The sequence below is a fragment of the Cibotium barometz genome, chromosome 39 (genome assembly GCF_041138505.1).
Source record: "Cibotium barometz isolate CiBa-2024 chromosome 39, ASM4113850v1, whole genome shotgun sequence".
Lineage (NCBI taxonomy): Eukaryota > Viridiplantae > Streptophyta > Polypodiopsida > Cyatheales > Cibotiaceae > Cibotium > Cibotium barometz.
The window spans coordinates 33,922,894-33,947,831 of NC_141084.1; the positions used below are offsets into that span (position 1 = coordinate 33,922,894).

At 46.5% G+C, this 24,938-nt stretch overlaps 1 protein-coding gene across 1 annotated transcript in view; it reads left to right on the top strand.

Moving 5' to 3' along the window:
- Positions 1 to 22,223, top strand: part of LOC147616011 (putative transcription factor PosF21) — a 60,039-nt gene extending 37,816 nt beyond the window's left edge. The window contains exon 4 of the mRNA XM_086778638.1: positions 21,663 to 22,223. Coding sequence (XP_086634764.1) covers positions 21,663 to 21,886 — 224 coding nt within the window. The 3' untranslated portion in view covers positions 21,887 to 22,223. The remainder of the gene's footprint in view (positions 1 to 21,662) is intronic.
- Positions 22,224 to 24,938: the final 2,715 nt, after the last annotated feature.

Sequence of the window (24,938 nt, forward strand, 5' to 3'; positions counted from 1 at the left end):
TTGCCTTTGCTATGAAGAGGAAGAGGAAAGGGGTGAGGGAGCATCCCTGCCCATCTGATCCGGAAATTGGGACTTGTCCCCCTTGGCCCCTTGGATGAGGACCTGGCTATGAGTTGCTGAAGAAAGGGCAGAGACACCTCTAATCCATTCCGTTGGAAAGCCCATCCTAAGCATGGTTCCCTCCAAGAAAGCCCAATCGAGTTTGTCATAGGCCTTCCGAAAGTCGAGAAGTAGAACTGCCATGTCCTCGCTCTATGAAGCGTGGCTGAAGTTGTTGCTTCCCAGAAGGTGAAGATATTATCCAAGATGCTCGTCCTGGATGAAGCCAGTTTGGGAGATGAGGTTGCAGGTGACGACTGATGGCTGTAAGCATTTCCTAAGAGGGTGATGTGGCGCCACTGGTGAATCTCTAAGCGGTTGTCCCTCAGCATCCTCAGCCAGGCACTTGCCCCGCGGAAGGCCACGAAGTGATATCCGCAGCTCGATGAGAGAGAAAGGGGAGCACAGGAGGGCCTGGAGGGTAGTGGCTACCACCTCTTGTGTATGCTGCCAAACACTCTCCCTCGCTGCCTCCACCTGCGGGGTGAGGGCATGTGCTGAAAGGAGATCTTTGCAGAAATTTGTGGCTATGGCCTGAACTTGGGGGGAACCTACCTCAATGTTATCCTCTCATCCCCTTAATCTCTAAATCCCGCCTTTCGGATGGCGGGGCCCTACAGTGTCAAAGAAATCACGGGTGACCCTGTCTCCTGCTTGTGTCAAAAGGAGGCCCCTGGCATGGTACCGATATTCCACCCTCCTCTCCTCGATTGCACGGATCTCCGTGCGGGTGGCCTTAAATTGGCCGTGGGCTGTGTAGCATGCAATAGGTTGACCGTTGTAACATGCAACAAAGCCTTCTTTAAACCTGTGAGTTTATGCAGTCCACTTTACTTAAGAGAGAAGAGTACATGCGGAATCTATGTATCATTTGCCTTTTCCCAAAGACTCTACCATGGATTGATGACGCTTAGCAAACAAGTTATGGGTTGTCTTCTTCTTTTCTCTCTCCTTCTGTCAAGACATAATTCCCTTGCTTCAAAGTGCCATTCCTAATGTCTCTTTGTTTTGAATAGCAATCTCGAGTCCGATGTCCTGTCTTGCCACAATTGTTGTGAGCATCTTTGTTGCTTTGTCCTCTTCCACCTGTATAGCATCCTCGATCGGAGGATTGTCTTCCACCTCGTCCTCTTTGAGTGTTCCTTTGACTCCTACATGTGGAGTCGTCATGGCTATTGTTAAATTGGTGTCTTATCTCTTTGGCCTTGACGTCCTCATCCTCGTCCTCTGGCTTTCCAATATAGAGCGTTTTCATCAATTCAATGTGCTTTTAATGAGCTTCCCCCAAGTATTTGTTCTTCGAGAATCATCTTTGCAACAAGTTCCTCAAAGTTCGGCAACCTATCTCGAGACAAGATAGATGCATATCTCGCCCGTCCCTTCATCTTAAACTGGCTCACCAATCTTGGTCCATTGATCACATATACCTTGTCACACTAAAGCTTTGATTCTCTTCATCTTCAACTGGCTCACCAATCATGGCTCGGAATGGCCATGCGGTAGCTTACATGTCTCATAAGTTGCTACTTGCGGAAAAGATTTTCTTTCTTTGAAAACAAGATCCATCTCCTAGTTAATAGAAAAATAGCCTCAAAAGACTAGATACAAACTCGCGAGTGTTTTGGGAGGCAGCTCACTGGGAGATGGGAGCCCGGTGGAGGGATGCTCTAGTGCCCGTTGGGGGTGTTTGTGGTGCTTGATGGTGATGTGTCTCCTACGTGCGTTAGTCTTCCGTTGCGCATTCTGACATGGTATCAGAGCCTGGGCGTGTTTGGTCCTGGGCGGCTGAAGCGTGTGTGGTCTTGGGCGACCCCCTCGCGCCTCGGTGGCTTGCGGAGCTCGAATCGAGGGAGGGTGTTGGAAGGTTGGTGATTTCAAGCGTGTGATCTATGGCTAGAAGGTGCCTTCGATTATCCCATAAGTGGAAGCATGGGAAGTTGAAGAGCCATATATAGGCTACAGTGGCACCTTGTCATAGTCATCTCCTCCGGCCGGTGTTTTGGGAGGCAGCTCACCGGGAGATGGGAGCCCGACGGAGGGATGCTGCAGTGCCCGTTGGGGGTGCTCGATGGTGCTCGATGGTGATGCGTCTCCTACGTGCGTTAGTCTTTCGCTGCGCATTCTAACACTGGATCCTATGGACAAGCCGTGTGGTGTATGCAAAAATTGGGGTACTCGGAGTCTCCTCCGTGTGTGCAAGATCACACCAAGTCCACTCCCTAGGTCGTGTTGTGAGGGAAATCCCAAGCCCAATCCCACCATGATGTATAGGAACATATATTGTATATAGGATGGTGTATAGTTGATCCTAAGAGACAAAAACAACGCGTGGCGACTGAAGTGGATAAGTGCGGGTGCAAAAAACTAAAAAGGAAAGAATATGGGTGAACAAAGGAAGCGGGCAACACAACCTTCCAGAAGGAGGCGAGGCGGTGACGGGCCTATGAAGGGGAATGGAGAAGATTTTCAACGGGGACAGAGAAAAAAGAAGAAGAGTGAAGAGAGCATGTGAAGTGACTACATTGAAGAGACTACCTGCAGACAGAAGGTCTTATAGTTTTCGAAGGTTATAGAAGTGAAATTCAGTGCAGCAAAGGTGAAATTGGTTAAGCCAGAGCAGAGAACGTGCCGTGGACCAGAGAATCATGCAGGAGGTGGTTTCCCTATGATTTGTGTGTGGCGACTCTGTTAGAGACATGACTTAGTCGAGTCTTTCTTCAATTGTAGCTGTTGTCAGTCAGCTGAGTGTTGAGTTGTGTGTGTTTGGGAAAGACCTGCTGTTTGTGGTTGTAGATTCATTGCAATTTGAATAGTCGGTGGGGTCTATCAGTGGAAGATTCCCAAGTTTTAAGTGTTTTCTCCTAACATGTTTGAACCCGTGTGTAAGGGGTGTTGAGACAAGGTTACGGTTTTTTTCTGTGAAAAAGGCTGAGTGTTCGGAGTTTGAATGTGTTTGGTTTGATGAGATTTTATGATATGGAGTTCTATTTGTGGTATTTTGATTAAGTTTGTTGAGATAGAACAACTATGGGTGTATGTTTGATGTCCTGGGAGTCAGAGTTGACTCATAGCTGAATTAGTCATTTTGAGTTGAGAGGATATGATCAGATAGGGTAAGAAAGGGGTCAGCTACAGTCAGTCGTGCATCAAGAGTGATCGGCTAGAGAGGTGGAAGCGTAGATATGATCTTGTTGGGTTGAAGGGAAGAAGATTTAAGTCTAGTCTGACAGTAGGAAGACTATCAGAATTCAGTAGTCAGTTCAGTCAGACCAGTCAGCTATAAGTCAGCTGTGGACAGCAAAGAGTATTTTGATGTCATATCTCTATGACACTAGAACAACCTAAGGGTTAGGGAGAGCCAGCGAATAAGTAAGAAATAGTTTCTAATTCAGTTAAGGCAGCTGAGTCGGCTGGGCCTGTATCGAACAGCTGAATCAGTATCCGTCAAGATCAGTCGGATTGGTGTCCGTAGAAGGTCCGAAGAGCATCAGGAAGGTGTTCAGCGAGGTTCTGGGGTGGAGGGATTGAGGTTAGCTGAACCTGGAGCACAATAAGAGAGCTAGGAGGACTCATATCGGATCGGAGTGAGTGTTAGTCTTCCGGATCAGTTTACAGTCAGCTAGGTTAGATCGGTGTTAGCAGGGATTCAACAAAGGAGTGCTGAAAGTTTCAGTGAAGTTTCGAGGCAAGTATTTGAAGATTGCTGACGTTGGAAGACATTCTCGGAGTCAGACGGACACATTTCTAACAGAGGTCAGCAGCACGCATCGGATTCAGTCTATAGTCAGAATTTGATCAGTTGTGTGTCAGCTGGGAAGGATTTCGGTCAGTTGCTTGTCAGAGGAAGTCAGATGAGGCTTTTAGGCTGAAGATCAAAGGTTTTGGGAGTTAGATTTCATTTGAGAGGACAGTTAAAGGTGTCAGCCTAGTTGGATTGAAGGGAGTTAAGGTGTCCGTTTGTGTCAGTTGGAGGTCAGAGAACCTATCTGATTGGTGCCTTTTGAGTTGGGATCCTAGTGTCCCCTAGGTTTGATCCTTGTACATGTTCTTCTTGTGTGCTTGCTCGTGGTGTTGTAGAGGCCATCACGCAATCACCACATAGCCTGATGGCCCGGCTCTCCCAAATCTATAAATGCCAGAGTCTCCCTGGCCACCTTGGTTAGTGGTGGGTCAATGTGCTACTCATGTGCATGGAATCCGATCACCCTTACCCTCTATAACGTGCATCCCGTGAAGTACACCAAGGGGGGCTTTGATCTCACTAATCTACCATAAGGTCCAATCGAAAAGGTGAGCAAGGTGGAGATCTCATCCACACCATGAACTGCCACGAGAATATCATGCCTGGTAAACACTCCCAACCACTACGGGGGAATAGGGCCAGGGTGGGGTCGGCCACTCTGGAGGAATGGTAGAGTCGATGTTGAGGCTAAGTTTGTCTTTGCCCTGGATCCAAGTCAAGCTTCTCTCATGAGCCACTCACGTAGTTGTGTGAATGCAAGTCAATCTCCAAGGGACCTAGTAGGACTCGTGCTTAAAGCTCCCTAGGATACATGGGCCGAGTCCCTAGCATGTGACCACTAGGTAAATGGATCATGGGGTCCCAAATAAAGGGCTGGTGGAGATGCTCCTGACAGGCTACCGGAACTATTTGTTGGAGGGCTGGCTTGAGGTGATCCCAAGCTCGTAATAAACAGGCTGCAAATCTGTCCATAAAAAGTTGGGCTAAAGCCACGAGCCCACATCTCCGTGAAGATCCATCTAGTGCTTTGAAACAAACCCCCAACCACCCCCCCCCCCCCCCCCCCCCCCCCCCCCGATTCGCTGAACGGGCAGATATCCTAGCGAGGAGGAAATCCTTCCATCACTCGCCTCCTAGAAGAAGCCATCTAACAATCCGCTTGCCTAGAAGGGCGTGCCTCTAAATGGCAGCGTCGATGATGCTGCGGTCCCTCTGTGGTGCCGCTGTATGATCACTCTCTAGGCCACCCTGGCTCGGGTAGGCCTCCCGTCGGTGCCAGCCCACAGAAAGTTGCGGATCAATCGTTGAATGTGACCAATGCAGGTGTGTGAGAAAGTCCAGCAAGAGTAAATTCCACATGGTGGCAAGAATCTCGCTTGACACCACCACTCGGTCGGCTAAGGAAAGCCTGGTTGAACTCAGGTATAGAAGCTTCTTCCGAATGCTCAGAAGAAGAGGGGCTAACTGTTGCTCTGGGGACATATTGATGCCCACCTAGCATCCAAGATAACGGATTGGAGTGCCCCTCGGGATCCACTGGAAAGCCTCAACTGGACGCCAAGTTGGGGCGGAGAGCCAACCCAAAATCCACATGACTTGTCCCAGTTGATTTGCGTGACAGAAGATCTCTATTGCCTCTGCAAATCTCTGAAGATTCCCGATTGTCTCTTGATAAGTATGCTATTGTGTCATTTGCGAACTCTGAGACTAGGAGCTCCTCCTGTGCACGGATGGGAAGATGCAATCTCTGGAGCCCAGTCTCCTGAGCTGAGAGAAAACTGTTCATGGCTTCTGCAACAAATGGAAAGATATAGAGACCTAAGTTGAAAGAAAACCGAGTCTCACCTTGGCCTGCATCCAAGGTGCTTGCGTCAGATCTTGAGATAAAATCTGCTCTATCCTACTGCATATCTCGGAGTCTTGGATGAGGCTGTCAGGGACCCGAGTGCTCCTGTGTCTATCCTGCTTCTAGGAAATTGTAAGAGACAAAATAACCGGATCGTGATCGGAGAAAGTAGTGCTTGCCAAAATACCGATCATGTCGCTATGACTGTAAGAGCACTCATCCACATAGAATCTATGAAGTTTGGAAAGATTGGGGCCGGTGCTTCTCTTGTCAGACCTCGAGAAGCACAGACTCTTGGGGTTGGGTCCAAACTCTGGTAAGTGCCAAGGGTCCTACCCCTAAGAGCCATGATTAGCACCTCCCTAGCAGAGTACTCTAAGCGAGAAACTGTAGCCATGCCTCCTCCGAGTCTAGCTTCTGCTGACACTATCATGTTAAAGTCCCTACCCATGCACCAAAAGTCGGCCTGTGGGGAAGGGACTGGCAAATTGTACTCCAGAAGGTGGCTCTGCCTGCAACAACATTCAGAGCATATACATTTAAAAAGGCCACACAATCCTTGCCAATTGTGATGGTCGCCCATTGAGCTCGACCAGTGTCAATGATGCTTGAGTCAACTACTGCTGGCAAGAGCTGCTTGTTGCTAATAGAAATACAAACTCCGCGTCCTAGAGGGGCCAAATGAGGGAGACCAGAAAGTGTGACTCCTGCATGGTGGAATCTTCCCGCAGCGGTATGCCCCTTTGAAAGATGGTGCTTTTGGAGGAAGAGAATATCAATGTGTTCCGCAACTGCTGCTCGGTGAAGCTCTCCTCTAAGCATGCCACGCCTTTGAAAGCACTGAGGCCCTCCCAAACCTTGGATGTTCCATGAGGCAATCCGCATATCTAATCTTTGTGGGAAGCGGAACTGTCGAAACTGCCCTCCACTCCAAGAGTCTTGGGATCATAGGCAATCCTAGGATGAGGATACACTAGGCAGGCATGGATCCTGCCCTCCATGTGACGCCACTTTGTCCGAGCCTAGGAATAAGCATAATTTGGTCTCAGCTTGTCGCAATGCAGGTATCTGTAGGAGGGGGGAGGGGTACTGCAACTGAGATATGAACACAAAGAGCAACACCTCCAGGTTCAAGGACACCACCTCCCCGTCTTGATCTCTGTGGCATGAGCCTCCCAACTCCATCCGAGCCAAGGGCCAACGATGGGTAAGCACATCGGTGATCCACAAATCATGCAAATGATGAGAGAGCTCGATCGCTTGGCAGCAAACATCGACTCTGTATTCCATTCCGTCCTCGGTGCTGCACTCAACGGGGAGGAGGAGATCATTGCGCCACTCTCTTGACGTGGAGGGCCCGGAGTGATGAAACACCACACAAATCCAAATGGGAGCCACCGTCTCTTCGAAAATACCAGTTCATTTGACAAGGAGACATTGGAAAAAACTATAATCCAATGGCTGCCCTAGAACCTTAGGGGGGCCGCCTTGTGTCTCTGGTGGGAGAGCCCTCACCGCAGAGGTAGTGATGGTCATCTCAACCGGCTTTGAGAAGCGATGAATCAAGCAGCGGACTGAACTTGCTGGCTGCCTCTGCTTCGGGTTTGGCGTGGTTGAAGGGTGGCGGGAATGCTCAAGAGAGGCCGGGGGGGGGGGAGAGAGAGAGAGAGAGAGAGAGAGAGAGAGAGAGAGAGAGAGAGAGATCAAAAGGAGACGAGTCAGGGGGAGCTGTTGAGAAGAGAGCCGGAGACGAAGGTTGGGGAGGAGGGGGGATTGGAGGAGGCGGGGGTGGGGGAGGTGGGATGAGATAACTTGGGGTGGGAGAAGGAAGAGGAAGGGAGTAATTTTCTGAGAGGAAGGGTGTGAGAGGGGGTCCGCCTAAGGCTCGGTAGGGCGAGAGGGCCTCACTAGAACTTGGGAACTTGGAGAGAAATCTTGACGAGGTAACAGCCTCCAAATAGGAGTGGTTGGAGGTGGGTTTCTTGAGTTAACGGCCGGGGGGGCCCCGGGGGGGGGGGGTGCAATCACCATCAGGTGGCTGTTGAGATAAATGCTCAAAACGGTTCTCTAATGAAACCGTATCCTCTTGTGCTTTGCCAACTCGGCGTGCTCGGCGGTGTTGCTCAGCTTTGGAAGTGTGCTGGTGGCTCTGTCTCGGGTCAATGGTCTGCCACTCACCAACATCAATATTGGCCGTGGCAGGATCCTAGTGCTCTATTACTTGGGGGCCAGCTTCCCTCCCACTCCCGTGAAGAGGATCTAAGTTGGGACCGGGGGCCCATTGGGGGCGGTCTCTTGGACTGACGAGACGAGGACAAGCTCATTGGCATGGGAGGCCAGAGTACTCTACTCTCTGTAGAATAGGGGCTCCTCGGAGGCAAGGAAGAGATGGCATGTGGCACTGTCTCTGGAGAGGCTATGCAGATATAAAAGGATGGAATCCCAGCCGCTCGAGCAAGAATCGAAGCGACGGTCAACGGGGATTCCATCACTCTCCCGATAGCGGTACCTATCATCAGGAGGAGAGGAAGGTATTCCTTCCTAAGGCCTAGGAAGTAGGTCGTCACGGGAAAGCCTGAAACGCTAGCCAGAGGGTCAGATGCTCGATGGTGGGTTGAAGCGGTGCTGCCACTTGGCAAAGATACGCAGTGTGATGGCACGACTCTGTCCAACATTGTTGGCGAGTCAAACTCAACCTAGCAGTAGCCATGTCCCAAAGGATGAATATCAGTAATCTTTCTAGGTGCACCAAGGAGGCTAGCTTGTAACAGATCCTTGAGCTGTCCGCGCGCCGGGTGGTTACCAACAGTCTTGCATATACTAGTGGAGGCCTCTAAGGATGCGACTGTCGAAGCGAGGAACTAGAGGTCCACTTCTGAAAAGGAGAGGCAAGGGACGACAGCCTCGGTTGGGAATGATGGAGCGGTTGCCATGGAGTCCTCCTGGGGGTTCAAGACTAAAAGAGGCTGAAACTAGCCGGAAGGAAGAGCTTCCTGAGAACTGAAAACTTGCCTTGAGAAGCACTGAAGGGGGGAAGGCGAGAAGGGGAAATGAGGAGCAGGAAGGTGGAAAAAGAAAAAACTAGAAAGAGGCGTTGGATGGGGAAGAGGAGAGGGCGGATGGGAGGCGGGAGAAGGGGGGGGGGGGTTGGACGAGGAGGACCGAGGGCGGGAGGCGGGATGAGAATGGGGGTAGGTGGGTGCAGGCGAGGCGAATGGGAGGGAGCCAACACACAAGCGAGAGAGAAGGAGAGGGCGGGCAGTAGGTGCAAGGGGTAACACGCAGATAGAGGAGTGGAGAGGGGGTGAAGAAGGGGGAGGGGGGGGGGGTCATAGCTCTTGTTCGATCATCAGTGTGATCATGATTTGTGGGAGGAAAGTGGAGCAATCGTGGGGGGTGCAGGCGAGGCGAATGGGAGGGAGCCAACACACAAGCGAGAGAGAAGGAGAGGGCGGGCAGTAGGTGGAAGGGGTAACACGCAGGCAGGCAGAGGAGTGGAGAGGGGGTGAAGAGGGGGGAGGGGGGGGGTCATAGCACTCGTTCGATCGTCAGTGTGATCATGATTTGTGGGAGGAAAGTGGAGCAATTGTTGGGAGGGGGAGGGGGTCATAACTCTCACTCGATCGTCAGTGTGAGCATGATTTGTGGGAGGAAAGTGGAGCAATTGTGAATCATTTCCCAAGGGGGGTCAGACTTATCAACAGTGATGCAGGCCCTGAAACATTGGAAGCATTTCCTTTATGGGTGACACTTTGAGGTTCGCACTGACCATGAGGCATTGCACTGGATTAGACAATGCCAAGTGCACAATGGAGTGATTGTCAACACCGCTGGAGCCAAATTTTTTAGCAATTTGGTGGCATGATCGAGTACCTTCCATGAAAGGCCAACCTTGTGGCCGATGCTTTGAGTAGGAAGGGATGAGTGTCTACGATTTAGACCACTAGACTAGACTTTGTTGGTATGGGACTAGAAGATATGAAGCACACGTACGTAGCTTCCGAGGAATTCGGTACAGAATGGGAACATGCATTGGATGCCATAGGACCATGCCACTTTTTGATACTGTAGGCATATGCTCACTTATGGTAGTGCTATTTGTGAACAGGGCTTAACCAAGTTCCCATGTGGTTTTTTTCCCTTGGATATCAAGTGTGAAAGGACACTCTACATATAATATTTTGTACTTCTATATTATATGGATGTGGCACACATGCAAGGGTTGACTTGCATTTTGTGGTTACCACACTTTTGGCTCTCTCTCTCTCTCTCTCATTTCTATGTGTGAGCTTCTCCATCCCTAATGTGTAGGTTTGTGTGTGTGAGTGTGAGAGTCCAACACCAACAATTGGTATCAGAGCTTGGAGCTGCCTGTGGATTTCTGCCCCAGAAAATTCTGCAGCAAACTGTGATTTTCTGTCGGCGGATCTGTCGCCTGCAGAATTCCGTCAGCGCTGCAGATTCCGTCCACCGCCTGCATTCCAATTTCCGGCGCTCAGCCTTGCCGGCGGCGTTACTGCGCAGGTGAACACCTCCGCCCCGCCCAGCCGGCGGCGGCGCTAGTGGAGAGCGAACCACCGCCGCTCAGCCCACGAGCGGCACCTCCCGTACTACCAGGCTCCTCCGCCAGGCGGCGCTACTGCACAGACCTCCGCCACCGCCCGTTCCGCCCAGCGCCTTAGGTGGCGCAACTGCGACCGTCCTCGCTGCCCTTGCTCCCGGCCGGCACCTCCGCTGGCATCAGGGCCGCCGCCGCCCAGAGTCTCCATCCGTCGCTGCGTCGTCTACTGAAACCAGCCCAGGGCCTCTGCTTCGTCAGTCGCAGCTCAGCGCCCATCGCCTCCATCCATCGATTCACGTGCCCAGCAACACCCCTGGCTGCCGCCTGCCTTACATGTCTGTGCCATCCGTACTGCAGGTACTTTTTTGACAGAATTTTATTCACATGAAAATACAATTTTGGCAACCACTTCAGTGTAGGTCAGATTCAAAGAAAAGTTGTAGGTAATACAGGATTCAGGCAATTTGGGGGATTTCTCAATTTGAGGCCAAATTGGACAAATTGGACATGCTGATTTGCTTAGAATTTGTGGGTTTTCCAAATTGAGGTCAAAATCAACAAATTGAGCATCTTTCAGTTACAGCAAATTGGGGCTTTTGTGAAAATTGGTCAATTAATTGCAAATTGAAGTGACTAGAGTGCATAAAAATTTGGGCTTTTCAGATTGGAGCATGTAATTGGGCATTACAGCTGTGATTTGTCGCCTATGTATACACATTGTGTGTAATTGGACAATTTGGTGCAGGTTTACACTTGCTTCAGTTTGCAGGCAAACATTTGCACAGGACATTTGGTTGCGTGGCAGTGCACATTGGTGTTTGGTTTGCTTGCAGGTATATTTTGTTGACATGGCTCAAAATGCTACAGATGTATTTGGTGTGCTCACCCAGGAGGACAAGTTGGATGGATCTAATTACTCCCTCTGGAGTTTCATGATCCGTAATTTGCTGGTAGCCAAAGGGCTTTGGGGCATCGTGTGTGGTGATGACACACGCTCAAAGAGCTCCTCTGAAGTAGAACCTGCTCCCACACAAGAGCAGAAGAGATGGGACTCTAGAGATGCACATGGCATGTCATTGATAGCCCTTTCAGTGAAAAGGACTATTATTCCGCACATTCGTTCTTGCAAGACATCGAAGCTTGCATGGGACACATTGGAAGCAATGTATCAGGTACGCAACGAGGGAAGAGTTGCCTACTTGAAGAGGCAATTGGATCTTCTTTCTATGGATGAGGGTGATTCCATGGTAGATCATCTCACCAAAGTGAAAGATTTGCAGGAACAATTGCTCAACATTGATGAGGTTATCCCAGACAGACAGCTGGTCACCAATACTCTTCATTCTTTACCACCTTCCTACTTGGGCTTTCACACCTCTCTCAACCTCTCAATGAGAGGAGGTGGTGATCCCGTCACTTTTGAAGAGCTGGTGGGTTTACTCTTGCAGGAAGAGCAAACAAGAGCAAACTTATCGAGCAACCATGGTGGAGACAAGGCATTTACAGCCAAGGATAAGGGTAAAGCAAAGAGGGACAAGAGTCTAGCAAGGCTGGTCATGGACAGCCCTCTTCTGGTTGTGAAAAGTCTAACAAAGGGGATGCAAACAAGCCCAAAAAGAAGGGCAAATGTCACTACTGCCATAAGCCTGGACACTACATCAGCGAATGTAGGAAGCGGATTGCAAAAGAGAAAAGGAAAGAAGCAGGCAATGCAGTAGCAGACTCTTCTGATGACAAAGCACAGCAATCAGCTAATGTAATTCAGGAAGAGTACACTTTTTTGGTCACATGCACTAGTGACACACCAAATGCTTCAGACAAAGATATGACTTGCATTGCATCTGACAGACAGAATGTATCATGATATATTTATATTGGTGCTTCGAGCCACATCACTTCATGCAGAGATGTATTTCAGCACTTGGTTTATGCGTCAAATGGCCGCACTGTATCATGTGCAGATCATACCACATTTCCAGTAAAGGAAATTGGCAATGTCATACTTATTGCAGCCAATGGTGCCAATATATGTATGAAAAATGTATTGTATGTTCCAGGGATAAAGAAAAATCTGCTCTCCGTCTCAGCCATAAACGACCAAGGTTTAAAGGTTGAATTTGAAGATGGGAAGTGTTTGGTAAAAGACCCATCAAAGGGTTATGAAATAGTCACTTCTGGAACACGATACAAAGGCTTGTATAAGCTGGACAGCTATGACAAGCGTACTTATGATGCAAATACAGTGGCTGCCCACACTCCTGCTATGCATGATGCAGAGCTATGGCATGCTCGTTTTGGGCATGTAAATTTTAGGAGTTTGATGCTTTTGCAGAAGCATCATTGGTTGATAATATGCTGCCTCTTGAGTCTCCACCAAGACATGTATGTGAGGGGTGTATTTTGGGAAAGATGCAACAAAAACCATTTCCCAAAGATGGAGCTGTTAGAGCTGAAAGTAAATTATAGCTTATACATAGTGATGTATGTGGTCCAATGCGGACACCATCCATAGGGGGGCATCTTTACTTCGTCACATTCATTGATGACTACTCCAGGTTTGCTTGGGTTTACCCTTTAAAAGCGAAAGCAGAGGTGTTTGCATGCTTTCGACACTTTGTAGCAATGGCTGAAAATATGTGTGGATGTAAAGTGCAAACACAGCATTGTATGGGTTAAAGCAAGCTCCAAGAGCTTGGTATGATAAAATACATGCTCATCTAACCAGCCAAGGTTATGTAATTAGTCGAGCTTAAAGCACATTATATGTGAAGAAAACCGGTGCCGATATTGTCATAGTCATCTTGTATGTAGATGACATGCTCATTATTACAGGTACTAGCAAAGCACAAATTTCAGATTTGAAAGCTGATTTGAAAGCTGAATTTGATATGTCAGATTTGGGGCCTTTACACTACTATCTCGGCATACAGTTTATGCATACAGATGATGGCATTGTTATGCAGCAAACTAAGTACATAAAAAGTTTGCTAAAAAGGTTTCACATGGATGAATGTAAGCCCATTTCTACTCCGGTAGAACTAGGTGTACGGCTTACTATTATGCATGATATTGGAGAGCCTTTTGAGGCCGGCATTTAGAGCCAGGCAGTGGGATGTCTCATTTACTTGTGTAACACGAGGCCAGACATATCTTTTGGGGTGTCTTTGTTGAGCAAATTCATGCACAGCCCAGGCACAAAGCATTGGCAAGCAGTCAAACACATTTTTCGTTATCTTCAGGGTACCCTGGATCTTGGTTTTCCTGGGGGGGCAGCTTGCAGCTTTATGCATACAGTGATTTAGATTGGGTTGGTGATTATGATACTAGGCAATCCACCAGTGGGAATTGTTTTTTTCTTGGCAGTTCATGCATATCTTGGTTGAGTAAAAAGCAACCCACTGTTGCCACATCTACTTGTGAGGCTGAGTACAGGGCAGTCTTCACAGCTACAGTAGATTGTGTATGGTTGAGGAGATTATTGGGTGATCTTCGTGAGTGTCAGCAGACACCCACCACCATTCTCACACTGATAGCCAGAGTGCTATGGCTGTGGCACGAAATCCAGTATTTCATGCACGTACCAAGCACATTGAGATTCATTATCACTATGTCAGAGAAAGGTTACATGTAGGGGAGATCAGTTTATCTTACTGCCCTACACAGGATAATGTTACAGATCTATTCACAAAGGCTTTACCTCGAGAAAAGTTTGAAGCTTTCAGCAAAGCTTTGGGCTTACTCTCAATTAGAGAGTGATCTGCTACCTTGTTCAGGTTCACACTTCCACTACAGGGGGATTTGTAGGCATATGCTCACTTATGGTAGTGCTATGTGTGAACAGGGCTTAACCAAGGGCACTTTTCCCCATGTGGTTTTTTCCCTTGGATATCAAGTGTGAAAGGACACTCTACATATAATATTTTGTACTTCTATATCATATGGATGTGGCACACATGCAAGGGTTGACTTGCATTTTGTGGTTACCACACTTTTGGCTCTCTCTCTCTCTCTCATTTCTGTGTGTGAGCTTCTCCATCTTGCACCTAACCCTAATGTGCAGGTTTGTGTGTGTGAGTGTGTGAGTCCAACACCAGCAGATACGAGATGGCTAGCTTTTCTACAAAGGCCGCCTTTGTGTCATGAAGTCGTTTAGGGTAGCTCTTCTCCACAACGCCCATGATGCCATCACCGGTGGTCACAGGGGCATGAACTCGACTTTGGAGAAGTTAGAGCGGTAGTTTTATTGGCCAAGAATGAGGCGAGACGGGTTCACTCATGTGCAACATTGGATATCAAGTGTGAAAGGACACTCTACATATAATATTTTGTACTTCTATATTATATGGATGTGGCACACATGCAAGGGTTGACTTGCATTTTGTGGTTACCACACTTTTGGCTCTCTCTCTCTCTCTCTCTCTCTCTCTCTCTCTCTCTCTCTCATTTCTGTGTGTGAGCTTCTCCATCCTGCACCTAACCCCAATGTGCAGGTTTGTGTGTGTGAGTGTGTGAGTCCAACACCAACAGATACGAGATGGCTAGCTTTTCTACAAAGGCCGCCTTTGTGTCATGAAGTCGTTTAGGGTAACTCTTCTCCACAACGCCCATGATGCCATCACCGGTGGTCACAAGGGCATGAACTCGACTTTGGAGAAGTTAGAGCGGCAGTTTTATTGGCCAAGAATGAGGCGAGACGGGTTCACTCATGTGCAACATTGTGAGATTTGTCAGAAAGTAAAAGCGTCTCATGAGAAGAAAGCAGGGTTGCTTCAACCGCTACCTATTCTCGAGGGAGCTTTCCAATATATATCTATGGATTTTGTGACAAATTAACCTCCAATTCCAGGTAAGCATAACACGCAATGTTTGATAGATTTAGTAATTTTGTTATGCTTATTCCATGCAGGGTCAATGTGACCATTGAGGACGTTGCCCACTTGTTCGTTCGGCATTGGTACCCGACGGTGGGATTTCTAGGACCATAGTGTCAAAATATGATGCCAAGTTTACCAATTATTTTTGGAGGGCGATGTTTGACAATTTTGGTACTAAATTGAACTTTTCCAATGTGTTTCACCCATAGACAAATGGCTAGACAGAAATTTACAACCAGTTGGCCTTTGACGTGCTGAAATGTTACGTCCACAATCTGCAAGGTAAGTGGGAATCTTATTTGCCTCTAGTTCAAGCAGTTTTGAATGATTATTTTTCTTCAGTTATTGGTAGGATTCATTATGAAGCTGCATTTGGAAGACCATTCTAGTTGCTCTTGACCAGAACCTCGCCTTCAGTCCCTAAAGCGAACATATTGACTGAGTCTTACCAGGAGATCTTGGAATCAGTCAAAGATAGGCTGGCTAAAGCGCACGAGGCCTACACTCGACATGCCAAAAAAGATAGAAGGGATGTGAAGTTCTTGGAAGGAGATTGGATATATCTTCAGATAATTAAACGACGACTGAAACATGTGGGCAAGCGATGCTTGAAGTTATCTTTCAGAAGCTTCGGACCATTTTCTATCCCAGAAAGATCAATGAGGTGTTGATGAAGTTGAAGTTACCTCCGAGCTGGACTATGCACGATGTGTTCCATGTTAGTTGGCTTAAACCATATGCAGGTCCAATCCCTTCAAAGATTAAAGACGAAGCGGAACTAGACATTATTGACTAAGTTGAAGTAATGGTTCCCAACCAGATCCTTCTGCACCACTTCAAGCACGGTTGTAGCTGAAGACAAAGATAAATCCTCAAGAAGTTTCAAGACCGAGGGACAAGAAGTGGTTTCGCTTTGACATAGAATTTTTTAACGACTATGCAGATTTATTGATGGACTATCTAGAGGCTATGTAGCTTCCGTCAAGCTAAGTCACGTGCACCCGCACTTGGATGCCATGTGGACATATTTGTATAGCAGGTGCAAGACCTAGATTGGAAACTAGTCCCATGTGCGCCCCAATCCGGGACGAATCAGCCAGGGTTCCACTCTAAGCATCCAATGTCAGGTTTACAAGTCTTGTACATAGTCTTGGTCAGGTTTACAAGTCTTGTACATAGTCTTGGTCAGGTGTGTAAGTCCCACAGATGAAGCAGTGCCAGTCCGTAATGTGAGTCACCCTTTGGGATGATGACAGGTGTTCCGGGTGTTTGACTTGTAGCCAGATACCATGCATCTGAGTAGGAAGCATTTAGTTGCATGTAGAAGGGGGCATCCCTGAGGGCCCACCTAGAATAGGGTGTGATACCCTTGCCTAAGAACTGGGTAGGCCTTAGGCCACCCTAAGGGTCCAAGAGGCCCATGGCCATTAACCTACAGCCCAAGAAAGGGGCTAGGCTTTGGTTGGCCAGTCCTTGGGGGCCTGGCCAGCCTGTCGGCCAGCCCTATGGACTGGGTAGCCAGACTGGTGGTGGGCGGCTAGGGCACAGTGGCTGCCCAGCAGCCAGCCTAGCCATGCGCAGGGTGGCTAGCACAGTAGGAAAAGGCGGCCAGTTGACAGGTGTGAAAGGTGCCTATTTCGGGCATTTAATTCAGGTCGTGGGCTTTTAATAAACAGGCCGACTCTGTCTAGAGCAAACTGACCAGCATAAAGGGTGCTATATAAGCATTGCCTAGAGAGTCATTTCCGCATGTTACAATCCCCAAGGGGGAACTAGACAAAATAACACTAAAGGGTTGCTTTGCTTATATAGGCCCCAAATGCTCCAGTTGGCTAGGTAAGGAGCTGTCGGCCAGATCCGTCCTCTAATATCCAGCATTAAATGCATCGCTTTCACATGTGAACTGCCCCAATGTTGCCGACTAATCCTCACTCGTGTAGAATGCTTCTTGGCTTTATCTGTAAGCCTATACAAAGCCTAAATGAGGTCATAATCTGGCTGCAAATCTGAGACTAGGCATGTCCATGAGCAATGCACATGATATCCCCCTCTACTAAACTTGATGACAGGCTTCCAGCTTATCTTGGCTATCTGGTCGTAATGATGGCTCGACTGTTCATCAATAGTTATCTGGGCTATCTGGTCGCAATGACCGCTTGACTATGAAGTCCATGATATCTAGCACAAAGGCCGTCCAATGGGTCACCCAAATGCAAATCTTGCTCCTTGGGCTATTTGGCATCGTTGCCACCGAAACTAGAGCATGCCCAAGTAATCATTACATAAGCAAGATAATCATCAATTCCATTCCAATAAATATATACAATGAAGAGGGTAGAGGTACAATCCCTCCCTCTTGAATCTGTTTTGTTCGCACGACGTCTAAGCCTGTACTTCAAATACATCTGGACCAATCGGTTTCTCATAAGCTCGAAGTATATCTGGATAGTCCTTGAAGTACTTCTCTGGCATCCATTTCGCATTCAAAGGCGAATAATTCTCGAATTTCAAGAGAAACATTCTGGCCACTATCTTTTATCGCTATGCCCGGACCAAACACATAGAGATACAATATTACTCTTTCGTGAGAAGATCTTGGCTGGTGACATCTTGCTTCTTTATTGTTCGACGGAGGACAATGCAGTTGACCTCTTTACGAAGTCTCTACCTCAAGATATGCTCTGGCGGCACTCCCGCTCACTGGGGTTGGTTCCGCATCCAGGAGCTGAGAGGGAGTGTTAGCAGTCATCTCCTGTCTGTACACTATGTTAGCAGTCATCTCCTGTCTGTACACTATGTCAAGGCCTCTGTTGCGGGTGTGCCCGCCCGTATTTGGTGTCTTCCCATTTTTCCTCACTCTCTGTATTTTTTCCTATTTTTTCTGGAGCTGTGTGTGTGAGTTGTCGGCTGCCCCCAGATGCCTGCCCAACTGTGTTTGAGCTGCCCGTCTGATTTGGTGCTGCTCGACTGTACTACAGTGCTGTCCGTCTACCCTTTTGTTGGGCGACTGGGTATTTTACAGGTCGTGGGCTACCCGGGCAGCTGTCGGCTGACTTTGGGTTGGCCGACCAACAACCAAGGGCCATATAAAATGGCCCCTTGCCCCCACACTCCTTCATTCTATTATTTTGGGATTTATTGGTGTCGTCTCGCTGGTCTTCATCAGCCCTGCATTTGGCATCCTTGGCCCTTCGTTCATCATCAAGTCGAGCTTCTTTGGCTCTTCCTTCTTCATCCCTTTTGGCTTCTTCTTTTGTCTTTGTTGCTCCATGATGAGGAACAATCTTTCAAGATCTAAAAGTTCTTTTTTGGCTTTTCATCTTCTTTGATTGCTTACTTGGCTTTTTAGCCTCCTCTTTAGCTTTTTTTTTAATGCCTTTTTTTTTTGCATCTTCTTCTTTAGACTCAATTTGTCGCCTGTTCAATCTGTTTTGCTCCATAATTGCTTTGACGAAGTCTTCATTGAAGTGCGGAAGTGTTTCTTTGGTCGTATCTTCTTTGTTGTTCTCTTCTTCCATGTTTTCTTTGTAGCTTTCTGAAGAAGTCTCTCTTGACGTTGTGGAGGCCTCCGTGGTTTTTCATGACCACAATTTTACTATCCACGGAATGCTCTCACTTTTGGGTAGCTAATTTGGGTGACAACTTGAGCTTTGATACCAATGTAGCATGCAATAGATTGATCTTCGTAATGCACTCCACTTGACTTTAAGAGAGAAGAGCAGAGAGAGAGAGAGAGAGAAGATGATAGGCGACACCAGATTGGGTCGCAATTACCCACTAAAGGGCCCCTCTTTGCAAGTAGGAGTATTTGCTTGTATTACTTTGGAGAACTGCTCAATGATGAGAATGATGACTGTGAACTGCTGAATGCAAGGGCGAGGAAGATCGAACACAGGCTGAACCAATAGCACTGTAGAAAACTCTATGAAGCCACTTATGCAAATCGAGAAATGCTGAGGATATGCACATATGCTGGCTAAAAATGAGAGGATCTTCTATGCTGCCTTGGATTGAAGCACGGAGTGCTTGAGGCTATTTGTAGGCTCCAAGAACCTCGAGGGAACTCAAGCATACATGTTCTCTTTATCTGCCTGCTGAAAACTTGATGAATGAACGATTTATGCAAGGGACTAAGGGTTGCTTATATAGATGTTTTTGCTGCTGGTCGGTGGTACCATGCTGCTGTCAGCCTGCTGCATGAATCGTTTCAACACTGAAATGTGAAACAAGTTTCAAAGCCACTGAAACGAGTTTCATGGTGACCATGCTCTGAATGCTAGCTGACTTGATGATTAAGGGGTGTATGGTGTGTGACCACCATCCACTGGGCATCACCCAAGGTAGGGAGCTTTAATGGGCTGGCCCACGCCCTAGATGATGCTTATATGATTTTATATGCATTTGGCATGCAACTATTGGGCTGACTTTGACATGCCTAGCCTCAGATGACTTCTACATGCTTGTTCTTCTAGTGGGTTAAGGGACTGAGCCTAACACCTACGGCTGGGAGATTGACCTACGTAACTTGTGCCTGACATGCCTCGGACTTGGGCTCAAAATGGGGCCACGACATTCAACAAATAATCCTAAAAAAGGTATTAATGAAGTGTAATGTTACATGAAATGCTGAGCTGAGGTGTCACATAGCACCACAGTGTGACAACCCATAATCTCCCAACCATGTCAATAGCAAAAGTGTGGATCCTCCATATCTGCACTAGTTGAGCTCGATGTCTCAACGGTTAGATGTGATGAAAACTATATCGTTTACCAAGTTCTTTGAAGCAAGAAACGCCCTTGCAGTCCTTTCCAAAAGCTGGTGTAATGGGAAGACTTGGATTCATCTATGTTAATCGTTGTTGTTTGGGCCTAGTCTACTTCTCTTCATGTTTGATCTTCTCTCCCTTGGCTAGCTGCATCAAACAACTTATGGAAGATGTTGTAACATGGGGAAAGAAGAGTCCTATATATGGAAAGTATAGGCCAACGAAGTAAGCAAACTAAGTTAACTAACTTCTGATTAATTTGCATTTGTTGCTCCAATTTGAAGTTTGCATTTGTTGTGCCCACAAATTGGTGAATAATCCTTAATTTGCAGAATTACAATTGCTAAGGAAAAAAATTCAATTCCTTAGAAAGGGCTCACTTTTCAATTCGCCTCGCTCTTCAATTCATCACCCAACCCATAGAATGGTCTCTCTTGCACATTTCTTTCCTTGAAGTCCCTGATCAAGTATTGTGGCTTCTATGCGTGCTAGACCATTCTTTCTGTTGAATTTGACGTAGAGACAACCGATGAGTTCAATGAAGGGCATTTTTTTATCACCTTCCCAGCAGACCTTATACTGAATAATAAGTTTCACAGGTGCAACTGGACAGTGTGTCCACAACCAGAGGCCATGCATCAGCCCAATGGACATACCTGAGGTCCTGATGGGCCTCTTACAGGCACAGTGGATTCCTGTACAGGATGGGACCCACGCATAGGTTTCCTTCATATCTATGCCTCAAACTCATTAAGGGACGGGACTGTTTTCTAGATCCTTGTAAGGGGATCCTCTAGTTGGACACATGTTGCATAGGGGGACACTTAAACATGATTGACTTGCCTCCTGATAGGTAAGGAAGTGGCACAGTGACCTCGTTTCTGGGAGACAAGCGGGGACCATGGGGAAAATTATGTTTGCAGTTGGAGGGCAGAATGACTGGCAACTTCTCGAGTTTGCTGTACCCCTCAGACCCTTGCCTTCTACTGTTTTGATTGCCACCACCACTCCAATTTGTGGGGCTAGATTGCTTCTATGTTGTTGAGTGGGCCAGTGACCTAGTTGATGGGCATTCTAGCCGCCCGGCTGTCTTGGACCACACACTTGTCCTGACGTTGGATGACTCATGGTAGGATGGCCAGAGCCTTCCTCATTGCCCTAAAAATCTAGGTGAAGCTTGAGATCAGACAGTTGACTTCTTTTGAGTCAGGCATGGCAGCCTTGGGAGTCGGGACTAGATCTAGCCCCCTCTGAGATCATCCACTTCCTTCAAGAGGCCACTGGAGCTTGCTGCTGGCCTTCAGCCCAGCTTTGTTTCAAGGTTTGCAAGAACAAAACCCTAAGAACCCTTCGAACGGTTCCTATATGCAGATTACCCTTACAACTGCTAGACCATAGAGACTTTGAGGATAGCGTACAGGTACACCATGCCCTGAACCTTCATTATCACCCTTATTTTTTCCATCAGTGTTATTGGTGTGGTTTCAGTCAAATCTTCTGACTCTTTTGTTTCGTCCATTTTCAAAATCAAAACCATTCTGGGTAACATGTTGGCAGCTAGCGTGGTTTGTTGACTGTGTGCGTATCTATACAATCCTACCTTGTTGCCCTGTACACTTGAGGTGGTGACAGTCTTGTTTGTTTGAGTTTTAGCAATTTTACATAAAAAATTTGATGCCATAATATTTGGATTGATGAAAAAAAGAAACTACTGTAGGTGATGCAATGGGACTCCATTCATTTTTTAGCTTTTGGTTCTTCTGGCTTTTTACAGCTTTGAATATTGTGTTGAAGGAGGAAGTGCAAAGGCTCAAGATAGCAACTGGTGAGGTTGGCAATAATGGGCAGATGAGGAGCCGTGAAGACCATCCGCTTTTGTCTAGCAAACAGTTCTATCGGTCACAGCCAACAACCGACTCTCTTCTTGCAGGACACCTTCAACAATTGCAGTCAGCTCTAAAAAAGCAGCAGATTGCAAAGCATCAAAATATCCTTTAGCATTTCATCATGGTCGGCTAGCAGAGCCACTTGTTTTCACGCCACTGCGCAAAGCAGTTCCCTTGAGAAGTTTGGATACAAACTGGCACTTTGTGCAGGTATAGCTGTTGTTTCTCTTTTACAGACCTGTGCCGCTTGTGTCATGGTGAGGCAGCCCCCATAGAATAGTTAGATGGATGGAGTGCATTCCTATCTGATAACTGATTTTAATCATGACAAAGCTTGGGTTTCTAGACTATTCCAACTACGCCACGCTTGACATCTGTTGATTGCTTGGTTAAAAGAGTTGGTGAATTCTTGCCTTGAGACAATTTATGAATTCATGCTTCCTTGTTTACTATGAGTTGTAACTTGTTTGTTTGGTGCACTCCCAGCTAAACAGTTGGAACAAACAGCAATAGAAAATGACCGTAGTTTTTTATATGTTTGTATTGCAAAGCCATAAATGCCTTCAAGCAGAGACCTACTTACACTGTTTTAGTCTCTAAAAAGCAAACAATTGTATAGACTCAACGCTCACAAATGTGTGGCCATTACTTTCCATCACCAAGTAAGACAGTTTAAGGGTGGGAAAGAGCATAACCCCTTGCTTAGAAAGCTCCCAGATAGTCACGGCTTGATGGCTGAGTATATTAGGACTGTGCTGTATAAAGGTCATTAATGTCAGTAAGTTTGTCATGGGAGGAAGAGCTTATGCGAGAGCTAAGTCTGCTAGTTCATTTATCTCCCACTTAGTTATGGCAAATTGGAGAAGTGACATTTTATGGAAGGGCCACCAAAGTTATATCCGTAGTACTCAAGCGTGCATTTCTTCGTCTTGGAGCAACACTGAACAGGAGTGCTTGCATTCAGAAGTGAAATTTACATTTAAGATTTGGGCATGCTTCAAAACTTTGACTAGCAAGAAATCATTATCATAGTGTTGTTGATTGCCTTTGATGTATCGACAATTTTTTCATTAACAAATGCAGTTGTGGTTCCGATGTGCATTTAATGATGTATTACAGCATCAATTAACAAGATTAAAAAACTTATGACGCATGAATGATCATGTACAGTTTCTACTTTTTACTCACATGTGATGCTCGTTTTAGAAATTAACACGCTATTGCAGCTCGTCAAATATATGACGTTCTTAATGCTATAGGCTTCGGACCTTTTTCGGGTTTGGGGCATTGTTAATGAAGGGGCATAATTTTAAGAAGCAATAGACTTAGCATATGGGAGGATTAGAGACAGGCTGGTAGACAGCTAGTTTGACACCAGTTGAAGCCGAATATGATAAATGCACAGACTACAGGTGGTGTCCAATGGATCCTTTCCTCCATCTTTGGAACTCTGGCAACTTCCTTCTTGAGGATTCTTCCTTCTTGAGGATTCCAACGGTCTCTACGAGAGCGCCCTCTACCTCCTTTACCTTAAATAGAATCGCCTATCCTCATGCAGCCATGTCGCCTCAGGCTTCTCTCCTTTGCCTGTGGAGTCTCATTCTCTTCATAACTTGAGGATCTTTATACTAAAATGATGGTTTGATAGTTTTAAGGCGAGCCTACAGTAGTCTTATAACTCCTTGGAGATAATTTAAAGATGGTACAATTATTTCAACACGTCAAAAATAATGAGATGCATGTGTGGAAGAGTTGCAAAGTGACTTGAATACGTCCACTTACTTGGCGTGCTTCCATAATCTGTAGCCATTAAAAAACGCTCTTTGTATAAATGAAGCTTTGTAGAAAACTTTGATGGGGTCAACAATGTTCGATACATATGGACATGGATCAAGTCTAACCAAGTGATGTGGTTGGTCTCCTATCTAGTGAGATATAGAAAGAGAAAATATAGAGTAGTGTAATCAAATGGGGGTGGGCAGACCATGTGAGGTGAAGCATCCAGTGATGTAGGAGTACCAACATCAAAGAGGGGATTATACTCATTAACATGGATTATACACATGAAGACTCATGAAGGGATTCATCACCATGAAAACTTGCATTGAGTAAGAATTTGAATAATAAAATGATTATCCAAGATTTAATTGTGAGTAGGACTTACAAGCTCACTTATATAGTGGCTACTGCCCATTTCGCACACTTACTACTGCCCATGCCCAAACCTATGAGTCTAGCCCCACTCCTAGTGCTAGCATGTACGTATGAGGTCATAACCATGGACCAATAGGGACCCCATAATGTTCAACAACATTTCAAATGATCCCCACCCAATAGGTTTCTCCTCGAAACCATATGATGATCAATGAATCATCGACTCACCTTTGGATGTATGCAACACCATTCATGAGAGAAAATCATCCTCATATAGTTGTAAATTGCATGTAATACTCTCAAAACAACCCATAACAAGTGGCCCATAGTTGTATACACGAATCTCTCAACTCTTGTTCATCCAATTCCAATATGAATCCATAAAATTTCAACAAGCATATTCATTGCTTTTATGCACCATTCATTCTAATGCATCCAACAAGCCTTCATAACCTTTCAACATGGAGGTGGGCTACCATGAAGATTCTTCATTTGATAAGGTATTCTACCAATGAATGGTTGCAAAGTAATCCCCAAAACCCTTTTTGGTACAATACTCAATCAAACCTTCCTCATTCATTGGAGGTAGCTCATCATATGCTTGCACTTTCAGTCCAACATATTCCTTCAATTGATTCACATGAGAATCCTTGGGGTTGAGAGAGGAAACTATTGATAAGTCACTTCACCATCTCTCCTCCACACCGTTTATTGACCATAGTAGCGATGAGCTAACTTGGTATTAGTGTTGCCTTTACGAGAACCATATCTTGATTCAGGGATTCTCAAAAACATAAAATCCCCTTCTAATGGTATTCTATGCGAATCCTCATAATGCTTCATTCTCTCTTGAGCATATTCATCTTGGATTCTTGAAGAAGAGCTTTCATCTTCTCAACTTCTTCTTTTTCATTTTGATTCATACCTTGCGTATAGTGACCATCATTGGTACATTCTTTGTACCCATACAATGCCTCATAGTAAGGTGACATACCAATACTCACATAATG